The 16,927-nt window shown below is 37.2% G+C and overlaps 5 protein-coding genes across 5 annotated transcripts; 2 read left to right on the forward strand and 3 right to left on the reverse strand. All coding sequences in view use genetic code 12, as the record gives it.

The window, feature by feature from the left end:
• Positions 1–349: 349 nt before the first annotated feature.
• On the forward strand, positions 350–1,264 carry DEHA2A10274g (DEHA2A10274p; the record flags this gene model as incomplete). Its single annotated transcript, XM_456778.1, has 1 exon — positions 350–1,264. One exon carries the CDS (start codon positions 350–352, stop codon positions 1,262–1,264), a length of 915 nt encoding a protein of 304 aa, XP_456778.2.
• Positions 1,265–5,206: 3,942 nt separating this feature from the next.
• DEHA2A10296g (DEHA2A10296p) lies at positions 5,207–6,241 on the forward strand (the record flags this gene model as incomplete). Its single annotated transcript, XM_456779.1, has 1 exon — positions 5,207–6,241. One exon carries the CDS (start codon positions 5,207–5,209, stop codon positions 6,239–6,241), a length of 1,035 nt encoding a protein of 344 aa, XP_456779.2.
• Positions 6,242–6,648: 407 nt separating this feature from the next.
• DEHA2A10318g (DEHA2A10318p) lies at positions 6,649–7,503 on the reverse strand (the record flags this gene model as incomplete). Its single annotated transcript, XM_456780.1, has 1 exon — positions 6,649–7,503. One exon carries the CDS (start codon positions 7,501–7,503, stop codon positions 6,649–6,651), a length of 855 nt encoding a protein of 284 aa, XP_456780.2.
• Positions 7,504–7,679: 176 nt separating this feature from the next.
• On the reverse strand, positions 7,680–10,832 carry DEHA2A10340g (DEHA2A10340p; the record flags this gene model as incomplete). The annotated part of the gene is made up of 1 exon (XM_456781.1): positions 7,680–10,832. One exon carries the CDS (start codon positions 10,830–10,832, stop codon positions 7,680–7,682), a length of 3,153 nt encoding a protein of 1,050 aa, XP_456781.2.
• A 625-nt stretch (positions 10,833–11,457) lies between these two features.
• On the reverse strand, positions 11,458–13,101 carry DEHA2A10362g (DEHA2A10362p; the record flags this gene model as incomplete). The annotated part of the gene is made up of 1 exon (XM_456782.1): positions 11,458–13,101. The coding sequence occupies one exon, from the start codon at positions 13,099–13,101 to the stop codon at positions 11,458–11,460; it is 1,644 nt and encodes a 547-aa protein (XP_456782.2).
• Positions 13,102–16,927: the final 3,826 nt, after the last annotated feature.

Here is a 16,927-nt window from a genome sequence, read left to right on the forward strand (position 1 = left end):
AATTGGTGGCTTATACGTATGCTTATATATTGAATGTCTATTTTCCACTGCGGAATAATCGGAATTACTATTTTAACTAGTGTAGATTACTAACCTTGGTCTGTTTTACTAGTTTACGATTACTAATCTAGGTCAAAACCTACTAGTTTACGATTACTAATCTAGGTCAAAACCTACTAGTATAGTAATTACTAGAAGGAGAATTGCGTATATCAGTGCTTGTATATTATAAGGCAAAAGTATATAAAGCGAGTTTGGACCATCCAAATACCAAATTCTTTTTATCTCTAGACTCAATTGGTATTAATTGGTATTAAATAGCTTACTAAACGGGTGCAAATTGTAAAAAATGAGTAAAATTTTGGTTGTTTTTGGGGCCACAGGTCAACAAGGCAGTTCTGTTGTTTCATATGTGAAAGAGAGGATGTCCGATAGGTTCAAAATTCGTGCTATTACTCGTGATCCATATAAGCCGGAAGCGAAGGCTCTTGAAGAATCGGGCGTAGAGGTTGTCAAGGCCGACCTAGGTGATAAGCAGTCAATTAAACAAGCATTTAAGGGAGCAGATACTATTTTTGCAATGACTGCAGTAAGTTTTGGAGGCCAGACTGAGTTGGAACAGGGGAAAATTATTGCAGATGCGGCAGTCGAAGAAAAGGTTCCAAATATAATTTGGAGCACCTTGCCCAGTGCAAACGAAATTTCAAACGGAGAGTTTACCCATGTTGTACATTTCGATGAAAAGGCTGAAGTTGAAAAATACATCCGTAGCTTGCCAATTAATAGCTCGTTTTTTTCTCCTGGCTGTTTTATGCAAAATTTTGCGACGTCGCTCAAGCCGCAACCAGTAGGTGATGGGAAATATACCATGTTCAATGTTATGAGACCAGCTTCTGAGTTCCCTTTTTTCGACACAGATGATACTGGTAAGTTTGTGGGGGCTATTCTTAATGAGCCTGAAAAGTTTCACGGGAAGATTCTTTATGCGGCTACTGACTTGTATTCGTATGAAGTTATTGCTAGAATAATCAGCAAGGATACTGGGAAAAATGTGAATTACCAACAAATTCCAGCGAATGCATTTAGAGAACAAATACCAAAACCAATTGCTGAAGAGATTACGGAAATGTTTCAATATGTTGATAAATATAATCACTATGGTCTGGAAACGAGGGAGAAGGTCGAATGGGGAAAACAGCAAGTTTCTGAGAAACTTACTACGTTAGAGGAGTATTTCAAGAGAAATCCTCTCGGTTTAGAATAATCTAACATTTCAACATGCGTTATTTATGATTTTATGTAGTCGATATTAAAATATGTACTTCAAATAGTATACTTCAAAATAGTTTATCATGTAGGTTTTGAATTATGGGAGTGTTTTATGACAGTGTATTTTAGATGGATAATATAAGTGGTATGGATCAAATTTACGGAATTGACCAATTGGTGGTAAAGAGGCAAAAAAAATGGATTAAGCATTGTGGAACGATAAACTTGTGAACATTTGCAAAAGTCTAAAAATTTCGAAAAAATATATGTCGGCTGCGAAAATTATCAAATTATAACAAGCAATCTAAATTGCGTAGTACAAAATAGAATGCATCTAATTGTCGATTCTGATAACTTTGCTTCAAGAACAATGTGGAGTGATTACATTAAGAGAGGCAAAAGGACATAGTAAGGTTATTAAATAGAAAGAAGATGTTCGAAGATGAAAGGGCAAGTGAAGATAGACCTTCGATTTTACACATCAAGCTACAATTGGTTTAACACAAATCTTGCTTTATCACCTACAAATCTAGTGTATAATCTCACTGTCGTCGAGGACAACCAGCAGATGATGATTTACTCTTCATTCCAATGCTTCTGTATTGTATGTTACTTTCGTAGAATGGTTTAATTCATATAAGTTGTCAGTCTTAATTACTATCTACGAATTGAACATTTGGTGAAAGACATAAGTTCTTAATTTTGTGGCACTCAACATACAACATATATATGCTTGTTATCGCATATGTCCAGTGTTTGACATCGGGGTAGAGGAAAGATAGAGTTTTATCTTTCGGTTGACGGAAATAGGTACCTTATACGGTAGCTGCTATGTAATCAATGTCTTAGAGAAGAAGAAAGCTAGAGTTTAGTCAACGGAAATAGGCACTGTATACGGAAGCTGCTTATATAATCAACGTCTAGTTCCATAATATGGAATAATCAGAATCACTACTTTACTAGTGTAAAATTACTAATCTAGAAGAGAGTAATGCGTACATAATTACTTAATTGCTTTAACGCAGAAGCATATATAAAGCGAGTGAGAGCCTTCAATGACCAATTATAATTAATTCTAAACTCAATTAGTTTTAGGTAGCTTGCTAAAACGGTGCAAAAATAAAAAATGAGTAAAATTTTGGTTGTTTTTGGGGCCACAGGTCAACAAGGCAGTTCTGTTGTTTCATATGTGAAAGAGAGAATGTCCGATAAGTTCAAAATTCGTGCTACTACTCGTGCTCTATCTAAACCGGGAGCGAAGGCTCTTCAAGAATCGGGCGTAGAGGTTGTCGAGGGTCAGGCAATAGGCAGTCAATTAAACAAGCATTGAAGGGAGCAGATACGATTTTTGCGATGACTGCATTAAGCTTTGGGGGACAGACAGAGTTGGAACAGGGGAAAATTATTGCAGATGCAGCAGTCGAAGAAAAGGTTCCAAATATAATTTGGAGCACATTGGTGAATGCAAACGAAATTTCAAACGGAGAGTTTCCCCATGTAGTACATTTCGATGAAAAGGCCGAAAGAAATACATCCGTAGCTTGCCAATTAATAGCTCGTTCTTTTCTCCTGGCTGTTTTATGCAAAACTTTTTAGGGATGCTCAAGCCGCAACCAGTAGGTGATGGGAAGTACTCCATGTTCAATGTTTTGAGACCAGGTTCTGAAGTCCCGTTTTTTGATACAGAAGATACTGGTAAGTTTGTGGGGGCTATTCTTAATGAGCCTGAAACATTTCACGGGAAGATTCTTTATGCGGCTAATGGCATGTATTCGTTTGAAACAATTGCTAAAATAATCAGCCAGGATACTGGGAAAAGGTCGATTGGGGAATGCAACAAGTTTCCGACAAGCTAGGTACGTTTGAGGAGTTTTTCAAGAGGAATCCTCCCGACTTAGAATAGTCTAAGTTCAACCTGCGTTATTTATGATTTTATGTAGTTGATGTTAAAATATATGCTTCAATAGTGTACTTCAATTTGTTCGCATCATGTGGGTTTGTATAGTTCGATAATATACATAAGAGGTTTTATGTCCCTTTATAATATATGGAATATATAACCGTATGGATCAGATTTACGGAATTGGCCCGATTGGTTAATAGGGAAGTAGAAAATTAATCTAAAAATTTCGAAAATGTCGGCTGCGAAAATTCATAGCAAAGTATTATCAAATTGTGTGGTACAAAATAATTGTCATTGTGATAGCTTTGCTACAAGAACAACGCGAAAGGGTTATATCAAAGGCCTTTCCTCTATACCAGCTATTATCACAAATCCTAATACTATCACAAGATGATCACATCTGTTCATTGCCACAGGTCGTATAGCATCGCCCCTGCCTTATGAATAAATAGGCCACAAATATACGTAAGGGACGTCTGCAAAGCATATTAGAGAGCATTGTCTTTATTGAGTTGTTCGTACATTGCTCATCACACGGCCGGCCATCGTCCATGTCTTATCTCGCCAGTAAACTTGGCGACCCAACAAGACAATTGTAGCAAACTTCGCAGGAGTGGAAAGCAAACCTGGAAAGCGTGGAAAAGCAAACCTGGCTCCAATGCAACCCAAAGCTACCCACATTTGACCATGCTCCCCTCGACTCTGCACGAATTATTCGGTGCATTCCGGTGTGCTGGTGCACGCATCCCTTGGATGACCGGCGGCGACCAACCATACCCCGATGGGACCGCAAGTCAGGTGGGCGGGATCCGGATGAATAAATGAGCCGCGCCGGGTAACGGCTGATTTCTTGTGGCGGCGACTCCATTTCAACCACCCCATTCAACCGGTCAGCCAATCGTATCACGTATTACTCAAGAATCTAAAAAATTAGCTATTACTGTTACTACAACCACTTTACTACTGCCACACTCATACATATACTCTGAACACTCTTAGCGCTCTGTACGCTCTGCACGCTCGATACACTCCACACACACTACAACTACATTACAACTTCCTACCAATCTATCAGCACCCAATCTTTGGCCAACCTTCCTTTGGCAGCCGTTGCGCGGGGCCTGCGTGATGTGTACGGCATTTTTGCTGTCACGGACACTACCATACCGCACTCGCACCTATTCCATTAGCATAGTCCACACTGGGTGCTCTGGCACGCCACCATTGTTCTCCGTGTCGACTATCGCTAAATGCGTCGGTCGCTGACTTGGGCGCGCCCAAGAGGCGCGCCTCCACCAACTCCAACACCAATCACTATTCTCGATTACTTGTACTGCGTCGTCTGTATCGCACAATATTTACCAATTTATCGATACTGTATATCCATTCCGTCATACTACGCACAACTTCACATATCCTACACATACTCTAATTATATCCTTCACATACCCCAAATAATTCCCAAACCGGCCCACAACTTGTATCACAAACTGTACCTCATTGTTCCCAAACTGTACCATTCTGTAATAATTCTCGTACTTTACATATCCGCCTCCAGTTACATGACCTCTTATGTAATAATACGCCGTTGATCGCCTATTACGCCACCAGTACGCTACTAACTATGCAACCACTTCGGGTGGAGCATTGGAGACTTCGACGTTGGCGTTGGCCTGTAGAGCACTTGGGCCAGTGGCAGGGAACTGACACAAAGTCACAGGGGGGCTAATAAAAAAAATACTCGAATTAGTACTCAGTCGGGAATGATTGGATTATCTACATATATGGGAATTATCCCTTTTATTTTTCCATATAACTTTTTATCGATATATTTGATTATCGGGTTATTTGTATATTATCAAAGTGATAACATACTGAAGCTGATTGCAGATTATACATACAATACGAGCATTAGCGCTAAGAATCGAAAAAGCGGTATTAAAGTATTTTTGATCGATTGTATTGATTATTATTGATTGTTACATTAAATTGTCACAACAACAACATTGAAGTCGTACAACAGCAGTTATTGGTATGGCATCACATAATCACAATAGGAACGGGCTTTCGCTATTTTCATTCAAGCTGGGATCTAACGGGTCGAGTAAGTCGTCGGTGAAGGGCGGTGAGAGCACGTCGCCCACTAACCGATCGATTGAGAACCATCAGTTGTCGTCGCCGGTGAATTCGCCTATGTTGATGGGTGATGAGACCAGCGACGTGGTCAGCGAGGCCAACAGCGATATCTTTGAGCGCTCGGTCCAAGATTCGTGCACAGACCTCCACCTGACCCACTCACAGCCCAAATGTAACCGTTGCACCACCAACAGGTCTAGGAGCTGTACTCACAACTCTTCGCTCTCGTTGCAGGGTGGGTTGAAGAACGAGGATTTCATTCCGCCGGCCATCGATGCCACCACGTCCATTTTGAGTGACGAGGACATGAACCTAGACGACGTCGAGATGGTGTATTCTAACAGAAGAAACTCGTCGGTCATCGGCCTCAACATGGCTCTCGGTAGACCATTTGGCAGCTCCAGAAAAAGCTCGACCTACTCACTCCAGCTGAGCCAGCCTCAGGCGGCACAACAGACACAGTCTCCCATTTCTCCTCCAAAATTGACGTCTTCCAAGTCTTCGTTGAGCTTCTACTCGTATGCTGACATGATCAGCAACGAGGAAATGCAAAGAAGACCTTCGTTCAAACAATCATATTCATATTCCCAAAATTCTTTCCCCCTTAAGAAAAAATCGCATGTTGGCTCGATTCCTCCTCCTTACAAGAAATCGGGTCAATCTTTGTTGTCGAAAGAGTTATCGGCAAAAAACCCCTCTACTACTGCATCACCCAACCAATCATTTTCCAACCAGAATTTTTTAATTCTGCCTGAATCGTCGGATTCGGAACATGAGAACTATTTCCAGGGTAAACGTAAGTCAATCTCATCTAACATATCTTCGAACTCGAAGCCAAATAACTTGAGGTTCGATAATGATAATGAAAGTTTAGTTTCAAGCTCGGTCGGTGATTGTTTAAGACAATCCACCACCGAAATTAACGGTAATTAAAATAGGCATTCCGCCTCCTCCATCTGTACCAAATTGTTAGATTAGGTGATTTTAATTTTTTATGTGTATGTCTTCTTGACGGTTTATTTCTTGGTTTATCTTTATTGTATTTTAGTTTGTATTTTAAATTGAATAATTAGTATAACATACAACTTATTATATTTGTCAATTTCCAGATTCAAGACACTTATTCCTTCTACAACGACCTATCCATCAGCTATATAACCAAAACGTCCGAACTAAGATACACAACAATACACGAATTATGGCAGTACATAGTACATATATTGGCCAATGCGATTTCTGAATCGTAAAACCGTGTTAGTCTGTTACATTTATGCGGTTTACAATTATCTACACTTGTACAGTCTAATCTGTCCTATTCATGCATTGGGTAGTATACAATATTAACCTAAATAATTCTTTCTATTACCGGTTCTGATGAATCTTCTTAATTGCCATTCGACTTCGCTATCCTTATTATCAAGCAATCCTAATCTCAACTCATACAATCTCATTTCAAATCTAGGACCCACCTCACTTAGTTCAACTGTATCCTTCGTTTTGACATACATATGATGTCTTACCGAAATAAAATCATCATTATTAATAAACGTAATAACTCTGGAAGAGTCCTTCTTAACTCCAGGTGGGAATAAATGCTTCATGATTTTTACAACTCTCTTACCTAATTCACTCGTGAAATTTTCAAATACCAAATGTGGGTACGATTCTGAAGAGTTACCGATTTCTGGTAAATCGTGTCTTAATTTGACGTTGTGCAATGTAAAAATGATACTTGGTCCATGTGGGAAATGTGATATGGTTAATGAGGTTGGTATACCTCTATGTTCATGCAATATTATCAAATCACTTATTTGAACTCTTTGACAAGTGGCAACTAAATCAGTTATCACATAGTTACCTCTATTTAACTTGATCGAATTTGGAAACATAAGTTTAATCTCTTTAGAAAATTGCAAGAGCTTGACAGATGGATTTCTAGATGTGGTGATTAAAACTTTTGGCTCACTTATACCAGATAATGCCAGATATTCATCATCTATTTCAGTCTGTTCACTTTCGTCGTAGATAAAATCTTTTTGTAATTCTTTGTCTTCTGCTAATTCCTTAGATAATGGTTTACCAGAAGCCAAAGCTGCCTTCAACTGCTGTCTTTTCTCTGTTAAGCTGGATTCTTGTAATTCAAGAGACTTTCTGTATAAATATTCTCTTCTTTCTCTTGCTTGTTTCCTAATCATCGTTCTCGTAGTGGTAAATGTAAAACCTAATGATTACTACAAAGAATTTTTTTTTAAATACATGCGAAGAGGTAGATTAAAAATATCGCAAAAAAAAAAAAAAATCTGCTACTTATATTTACTGTGTCGCTCGAATCAAATTATAAATCAATGGTTATTAAGTGATATTTATGCTATTATGCTAAGTCGTCCATTTCGTGTGACTCCGTAGTAACTATGTAATGTGGAGTTTCTGGCTTAGGTTTACTTGACCTTACTGATGATTTTCTTCTACCTAAAATGTTGGTATTATCAAAGCCAAAACTTGAAGCCCTTCTAGTAAACGCTCTTCTGAATGCATTCCCATCATCCAAGCTATTTGATGTTTCCATTGTTTGATGTCTCCTGATAGCATGATTCTCTTGAAGATTATCACGTTTTTGCATATTGTCATCTGGTAGCATGATAGCTCTATCTAATGCATAGGGCAAACCTCTGTGCCTCCCTCTGATGACCATTGCGATCATAACTAATTTAGATAATACTGTAAACTCTCCCGATAATGAAACATCGACACCAGGATATCCCAAGGATAATCCTACCGTACCGTATGCACTTATAATTTCGAATAAAATAGTGAAAATCGAGAATCTGTAGTTATTCTTATTTAGTTTTGGACCTTCAGCAATACAAATAATAAAAAGTCCCAAAAAAATGAACCATAAATCAAAAGATAATTGATTTCTTAAATGGGCTCCTATAAAATTTCTAGGAGTTTTGTCATCTGGTGCATCATCGTTGTCGTCATTATTGTCCTTTAAATAAACACCTAATGATTGTTCTTCGTAAACGTTGGTCCTTCTGATTGATATAGCCAATGGCAAAACAGATATATACATCATTAACATGTAACTCACTTGGACTGCTGGATGCAATTCTGACAAATCAACTACTGCAAAGCCAGCAGTTCTCGTACTAAAGGCTTGGAATAATCCATCCATAACTCTCAATCCTATGGGAGTACTTTCCAAGTATTTATTGTTCAAGTCAAGAACAATAAATAAAATTAAATCAACTGCATTCAATACAACAAGAATAATAAATAACCACCAAGTCGGCACTGAAGGAAATAATAAGGTGAAACATCTTCTTGGATGATCCAATAAAAAACCTAACGATTCGTTAAATAATGACATCGGTTTAGATAATTTGAATAAAACCCAAATAATAAATCGCAACATGACAGGAAACCCAGTGTTCCCTATAACAATAAAAAAAGCAACAATTACCATAACATAGACAGATTTATCAAAACTTTGCATAGAATTAGGTGTTAGAGTATGTCCCAAATCATTAAATGCTGATTGGGCAGTAAAAAATGCCCACCACGTTGGAGTTATGCCCACATTAATCACGTCTGCTTTATATACTGGTTGATATAAAATATATGGTAATAAGCAGGTAAATGCTAAGATATGAAACCCAATATAATATATTACAATAATCTTGATAAGTAGTTTAATTGCTCTATACTCAACACCACCTAATTCTTCTTTTTGCTCTTCACTTAGATGAACGAACGTTGAATTTCTTCCAACAGTCGGCACCCACGATAAATAATTGGTACTCATTACTTTCAGAAGTGATTTTCCATCTTCTTCTTCGTCATCATCATCCTCGTCCGAGTCGTCCGAATCGTCATAATCTGAACCGTTATTATAATTTGGCGAAAACAACGACGAATTTAATCCTACGGTTGGAGATTTCATATACTTCAATTTCTGTTTTTTTGTCTGTTTTGGCTTCTTCTTCTTTTTCATTTTGCTTTTTATCATTTTCTCAAACGTTGGCGAATGAGACAATTCGTGGTTTTCTCCTGGGGTGACATCTAACGTATTAGATCTCTTGGTAAATTTCTTTCCACCAGTTGCGTCGGAAGAAGGAATTACTAAGTTAGATTGGGCTCTTTCAATATCATCTAGATTATCATCATGGCGGTTCTGTCTATTGTATTCATCTTCTTCATCATCTTGATCATCATCTTCGTCATCCTCATCGTCGTCATCTTCGTCTTCATCATCACCATCATCTTCGTCGTCGTCATCACCATCATCTTCGTCGTCGTCATCATCGTCGTCAATTATTGCATTATCGTCATCAGCATCTGTATCAGTTGTCCTATTATTGGTTTCAGAATCAATTGACTGATCGTCATCGTCATTACTTAACAGAGTGAATGATAAACTTCGTACATGTTTCCGGGGACTTACTCCACTATTGGAAAATGTCTTCTTCAACTTTGACCATGGTTGTCTACCTCTGGAAAACCTACGTTTTTTCTTCCATTTTCTAATTGGCTTATCATTTACATTGAAATGAATCTGGGATTTTTTTGTGAAAATAGGATTTTGACTGTCTTTCTCAATCTCATTGGGTGATTTGATAATTAAAACATCGTCTTCATCACCATTGTCCTTACGTTCGGATTTATGATTATCCTGGAGCATAGCAATGGACATATACATATCGGAAGGTTCAATCTCTTTCTGGCGAATTTTAGATGGCTGGGGTAAATTACCAAATCGAATCCCATCGAGCGACCTTGGTGGACTTTCTGGTCGACTTAGGTTAATTGGGTTTCTGGAATCTGGTGCGACACCAGAGGATATATCTGTGTCACTTGGTTCGCTTATATGATTAACATTATTTGAATTGATACTCGGATTTTGAGGAGGACTCGAATGTTTGCTGGCAGGCAGGGTCGAAGAAGAATTGGAGAAAGCTACTTCATCAATAACAGGTTCAGGACCAGAACTTTGGGGGTTATTAAGCCCCAATCCTCTATTAACTTCGGTATTCAACCTTGTTGGATCTAGGGATTGTGTCCTTGCAGCTAACGTCGCGTTTCGTCTCATCTTGTTATTTAACTTGGAACTTTCTTTAATATTGTCAAAATGCCTTTCAAACCAATACAATCTAATAAATAATAATGAACCGTGAATAAAAATTGGAGTTGTAAGAGTCGTGATGATATAGATTAGAATTTGCTGGTATAATGCCAAACGGTTCAAATTCACAGTATTAAGGCCGGCTTGCGTACTTGCACATCCCGTAAAAAACAATGCATCAATGTACCTAATATTTCGAATGGGATAAAATATCACTGACCCAAGAAACGTCATGAATAAGATATACGTATAGTGGGCCGCTCTGAAATTGGGAATTACAACTTTGACATATGGATATACTTTTTCAGTAGTCCGATGAATTGCGTTTCTAATTTTTAATCCAGTATCACCATGGACTCGATGCCTCTTATAGGAATGCCATAACTTGCTAACCCTGTTCATTTTCCTTTTTATTTATTTATTAACGTATAAATTCAACAATTCATTAACAAATTCGTCTGACTCTCCAAATATGAATAAAACTGATGCTAAGAATGGGATCAAATGACCACTTCCTTTATAACTAATGAAAAGCTATCTACTATTAAATGATCGTACTATTTGGTTTGTCAAATATCTTGTGTCTTCATGAAGGTTATTATTTACTTCAATATTATGATAAGCCTTCAAATTATTTTCACATAGAAAATTTTGTTTTGTGTAATTATTATATTTTCAATAATTTGACATCTGCTATGAATTTCATTGTAACACTTTTAGGGGCTTTAATCTAGAGGAGAACATCAATATGGTTATATTAAGAAAGTTTGGGATATTTTTGTGTATTATTAAGAATATTCTTTAAAATATCAATGACTCGAATTTGAATTCAAACTTGTAAGAACGGTATGATTGCATTCATGATAGTTTTTCATCTTTTTGCAATTTAATGGAAATAAGGAAAAAATGTATATTATTAATTATGAATCTGAAACAGAATGCTATATGTATTAGTGTTAGTAAAAGAAAAATACGGTCTAACAATTAGAGCTGACTGTATTATATTTTATATAGTATGACGAATTTATTAATTGGTGTTGAAGCTTTCAGGAGTTCTCAATCCGTACTTAATTAGAGCTTTCTTTCTCATACTCTCGCCAAAATAAATTAGCACTATTCCGCATATTGCTCCAACCCACAATACAAATGCACTGATTGTACAGCTCCAACCCACACCTATATTGTCAATGCTTCTAAGGCATGTTGCAGATGCGACGGCTGCTGCAATATAACGAGAGAAGTAGCTGCTTCCAATACCATCACCTCCCAATTCAGGCATCGAATCCACACAGTAAGTATTTGCAGCCGGGAATATACAGGTTTGTGCAACTCCACTGATAAACATGAAAATGACGGGAACGGCGATACCACCTTTCTCTTTTTCCACAGACCAGCCGTATATGATCATACAAGCGGGATAGACAACGCCAATAGGTATGAGGATCGTTCTTAATCTATCTTCGGGAACTCTTCTTCCTTTGATTTTAATATATTTCTTGACTGTGTAGTCTGCCCATCGTCCACCAAATAAGCTTCCAACTAGATATCCAAGACCAGGAGGTAGATAAAAAAGAGCACTCAAGATAGGCGAAGTCAAGTCGAATCTGGGATCCATGACATATCTGATTGGTGTTAATAATGAATACATTGTGAAGACAACTGAAATTGTAATAAACCCATCTATAGATAAATTTGGATATTTTAATGCCGTCATAATTCGTAAAGGATTATAGGTGATAAAAACAAATTTTTTATTGGGGTTATCTTTCCTAGCCTCTCGAAGCACTATTTGATGCTTTGTTTCTAGCGATGTTTCTGGTAAGAAAACAAACGCCATTGCCATCACAACAAATCCAATTCCTGCTAATACAAAGAAAATAACACGCCAGGATGTAAAATTAACAATTATCCCACCACCAACACTTCCTAGTGCCGTACCAAATTGAGCTCCCATTATAATAATGCTCATATACGTACCTCTTTCTGTGGGAATATATAAATCACCAACGATGTGGGCACCAATACTGAAAAACGCAGTACCAACCAATGCAGTTAGTGATCTGAATACGAAAAACATTGCAAGGTGAGGAGAAACTGCTACTAGAATAGAGCATACTGAGAAAAGGCAGGAACAAACCAAAAACGAAAACCTTCTACCATAGATATCTGAAAAAGGCGAAAACACACATGGAGATAACGACATAAACACACAGTAGACGGCACTGGAGACATTGATGATTTCACCAGTGGTATTATATTCTTTAGCCATCTCAGGAATTGCTGGCAAAAATGCTAAGGAGGACAAAGGCGATAAAAACCCTGACACGGCTGCAATGAAAATGCAGATCTTTTTTGTTCTATTACTAAATCTCTCAGTTTTGGTATCCTTGGATGTCGCATCTATATCTGAGCCATTGCTTTTCTCATCGCCCAAAGCTTTTTCTATATCTCGGTATGGGGAAACATGTTGTTCTATGCGTTGGTCTTCATCTTGTCCAGGTAACCTTGAGTTACTAGACCTCCTAGATTGTATCCTGGAGATCAGTCGATGAACTGCTTCATCAGTGACGCTGGTTAACTCCAAAGGGATAGTCTCATTGAACACATTAGGTTGTGATTCGTGAAATGATTCTTCAGCCAGTTCTAACAGTGATGTCGAACGACTAGACATTCTAATGATTTTTTCTTCCTATAATAAATGCGGTATTGAATGTTACGATTACTCAAATCTCATTTATCCAGTCTCTGTAATCAATATTGAGTACCATTTATTCTTTATATTCTTAAAGGAAGGTTGGCCAAAAGGGAACTTTTTCTTTTCAATCGCTGCATCCCGGAGTAATTAATTCCCCCACATATATACTCCTCAACTTTGCGACTGAAATTTACGATTCTATAAAGTAGTTAATTGATTAACTACCAATATGTTTAATAATAAACTACAGATTCATAACGTTAAGAATGAAATGTATGTGCTAATAGTGATAGACTATAATACTCCTTATCGCAATTCTACAAATTTATCATTGGCATTACTTCTAATTAATGAATGGTTTTCGCACTTGCAGATTAGGTACTTGTGATAAATTACCATGGTGAAAGCCGGATACACCCGTCAAAACTGTGCGGGTAATCCCAGATTTGCAGCCTTCATGCATAAACTACTTTTTGGTGATACTTCTAATTGGATGGTGGGTCAGTAGCTAAATCATAACCCCGAAGAAATGACGAGAAGAACACGGAAATGAAATTGAATCTAGTACTCGGGATAATTTTTCTATGTATTGCTATTCTAAGAATAGGAACTTTAAATAATGAACCTTTAAGATAAATGATTATCACTCGTTCAATTCTAGTCAAAGCTCTCATGTGTGCGTAATCCATATCTAATTAAAGTTTTCTTTCTCATATTCTCGCCAAAATAAATTAGCACTATTCCGCATATTGCTCCAACCCACAATACAAATGCACTGATTGTACAGCTCCAACCCACACCTATATTATCAATGCTTCTAAGGCATGTCGCAGATGCGACGGCTGCTGCAATATAACGAGAGAAGTAGCTGCTTCCAATACCATCACCTCCCAATTCAGGCATCGAATCCACACAGTAAGTATTTGCAGCCGGGAATATACAGGTTTGTGCAACTCCACTGATAAACATGAAAATGACGGGAACGGCGATACCACCTTTCTCTTTTTCCACAGACCAGCCATATATGATCATACAAGCGGGATAGACAATGCCAATAGGTATGAGGATCGTTCTTAATCTATCTTCGGGAACTCTTCTTCCTTTGATTTTAATATATTTCTTGACTGTATAATCTGCCAAACGGCCCCCAAATAAGCTTCCAACTAGATATCCAAGACCAGGAGGTAGATAAAAAAGAGCACTCAAGATAGGCGAAGTCAAGTCGAATCTGGGATCCATGACATATCTGATTGGTGTTAATAATGAATACATTGTGAAGACAACTGAAATTGTAATAAACCCATCTATAGATAAATTTGGATATTTTAATGCCGTCATAATTCGTAAAGGATTATAGGTGATAAAAACAAATTTTTTATTGGGGTTATCTTTCCTAGCCTCTCGAAGCACTATTTGATGCTTTGTTTCTAGCGATGTTTCTGGTAAGAAAACAAACGCCATTGCCATCACAACAAATCCAATTCCTGCTAATACAAAGAAAATAACACGCCAGGATGTAAAATTAACAATTATCCCACCACCAACACTTCCTAGTGCCGTACCAAATTGAGCTCCCATTATAATAATGCTCATATACGTACCTCTTTCTGTGGGAATATATAAATCACCAACGATGTGGGCACCAATACTGAAAAACGCAGTACCAACCAATGCAGTTAGTGATCTGAATACGAAAAACATTGCAAGGTGAGGAGAAACTGCTACTAGAATAGAGCATACTGAGAAAAGGCAGGAACAAACCAAAAACGAAAACCTTCTACCATAGATATCTGAAAAAGGCGAAAACACACATGGAGATAACGACATAAACACACAGTAGACGGCACTGGAGACATTGATGATTTCACCAGTGGTATTATATTCTTTAGCCACCTCAGGAATTGCTGGCAAAAATGCTAAGGAGGACAAAGGCGATAAAAACCCTGACACGGCTGCTATGAAAATGCAGATCTTTTTCGTTTTAATACTAAATCTCTCAGTCTTGGAATCCTTATTTTCCCCATTTAGTCTAGCTCTTTAATTTGTATTTTCATTGGGACCTTTCTCTAAATCCTTTTTTGTATACTTGGGTTTATTTAGTTCGTGATTCTTTTCAGGTACAGGCAAAGGTAACTTCGAATCAGTAGATCTTCTAGATTGTATTCTAGATAACAGCCGATAAACTGCTTCATCTGTGACATTTGTTAATTCCAACGGAACGGTCTCATTAAACACGTTAGTCTGTATTTCATTGAATGACTCGTCAACCAGTTCTAACAGTGATATGGAATTGGTTGGCATAATCCAAATGTTATTTAAAGGCTCAAAGGTTTAATTGAAGTCTAGCAGTTCATAATATAGCCTTCAGCATCTTACGGCTAGAGTGTCAAACGGCGTCTCGTGCATATATATATGTGAGTCAACTAATGTTCTCAATCCAGAGCATTGTTCCTTCATTCCCGGAGCGATGCCTCCCCCGATTGCATATAAATATTCCAAAGCCATATAATCTAAATATACAGTTATGCCAATAGATATTGGGACTTTCAGCATTGACATTATACGATTTCCTGTGATATTCTTGACGGGGTTCGTCGATACCAATAATGGCCTTTCATCATTTTAAGATCTAATCCCAGAATTTCTTTTTACGGTGAATTCTCGTAGGATTATGGTTTCATGTATATGACTATCATATTAAATAGTAGTATACTTATCACATACACTTAATTATCTTAATTATATGAAATTTCCAAGGCCTTTATGACTATTTAAACTGTGAGGACACGCAATTTTGCAACTTAATGAACTTTGTTGCTGAGCATATATCAGTGGTTCATACACCTCTATTCACGATTTATATGACAAATATATAAGTTAGACGGTCGTATAAGAAAATAACGTTTTATTATATAGTTGTTAGATATTAAGCTTTGCTTTCCTCCGGTCTATTTTAGATTTTAACTCTAATTTACGATCAGATCTGACTCACTGGCCACAGGAACACAAACTATAATATTTGCATGAAGAATATTCCGATGTCACTTCTATTGCAGCTTCAGTAATTGCTGTACCGCGATTATTTGTTAGCCCTTAAAAATTTGATAAAATGCCTAGTACTGAACGTATGCAAGTCTGTTGACGCAATGATAATTTCGAGGGCAATAACATGATTTTATCAATAGTAAATGGAAATGATTCGGTTACCGGAAATTGTCGATACTGAAAATTTTTTTTAATGCGATGGGTCCAGAAAGAAAAAAAATATTATAAAAGGAATCGCGCGTGCCGGCAATGAGTAAGTTTTAATTGTTTGTTCTTTCTTCCTCTCTCTCTCTCTTTCTCTCTCTCTCAACAATTGTCCATTCCCCAGTTTAATTGCTAATCTTGATTTAATTGTTACTATACTTAGTGTGACATTGAAGTAAGTAATCGTTCTTTTACGAAATCTTCGGATTGTAAGTTCTTGAATCGTTAATTGTTGAGAGATAAATTTTTTTGATTTAAATGTATTGCACATGTATCAAATCTTTCTTTGCCTAAGATGCTTGATACTTGGCGACATATCGATATGTACCTCCATATTGAAAGTGTAACAGTAATAGTTTTGAACAGAATTTTGTGTCATTTTCACGATTAGCGATGAGATGAAAATTCGACTTTTTTTCGATCTTTATCTGGAATCTTTTTATTAACCATTAGCCTATCTATTGCTTATTTTGAAGTTAATCTAGTATTTTAGTCCCCCCAATTAGAATACTTTATCTGCATATCCCCCAACACATTTTTAATTTCATTATCG

Source organism: Debaryomyces hansenii (genome assembly GCF_000006445.2).
Source record: "Debaryomyces hansenii CBS767 chromosome A complete sequence".
Classification (NCBI taxonomy): Eukaryota; Fungi; Ascomycota; class Pichiomycetes; order Serinales; family Debaryomycetaceae; genus Debaryomyces; species Debaryomyces hansenii.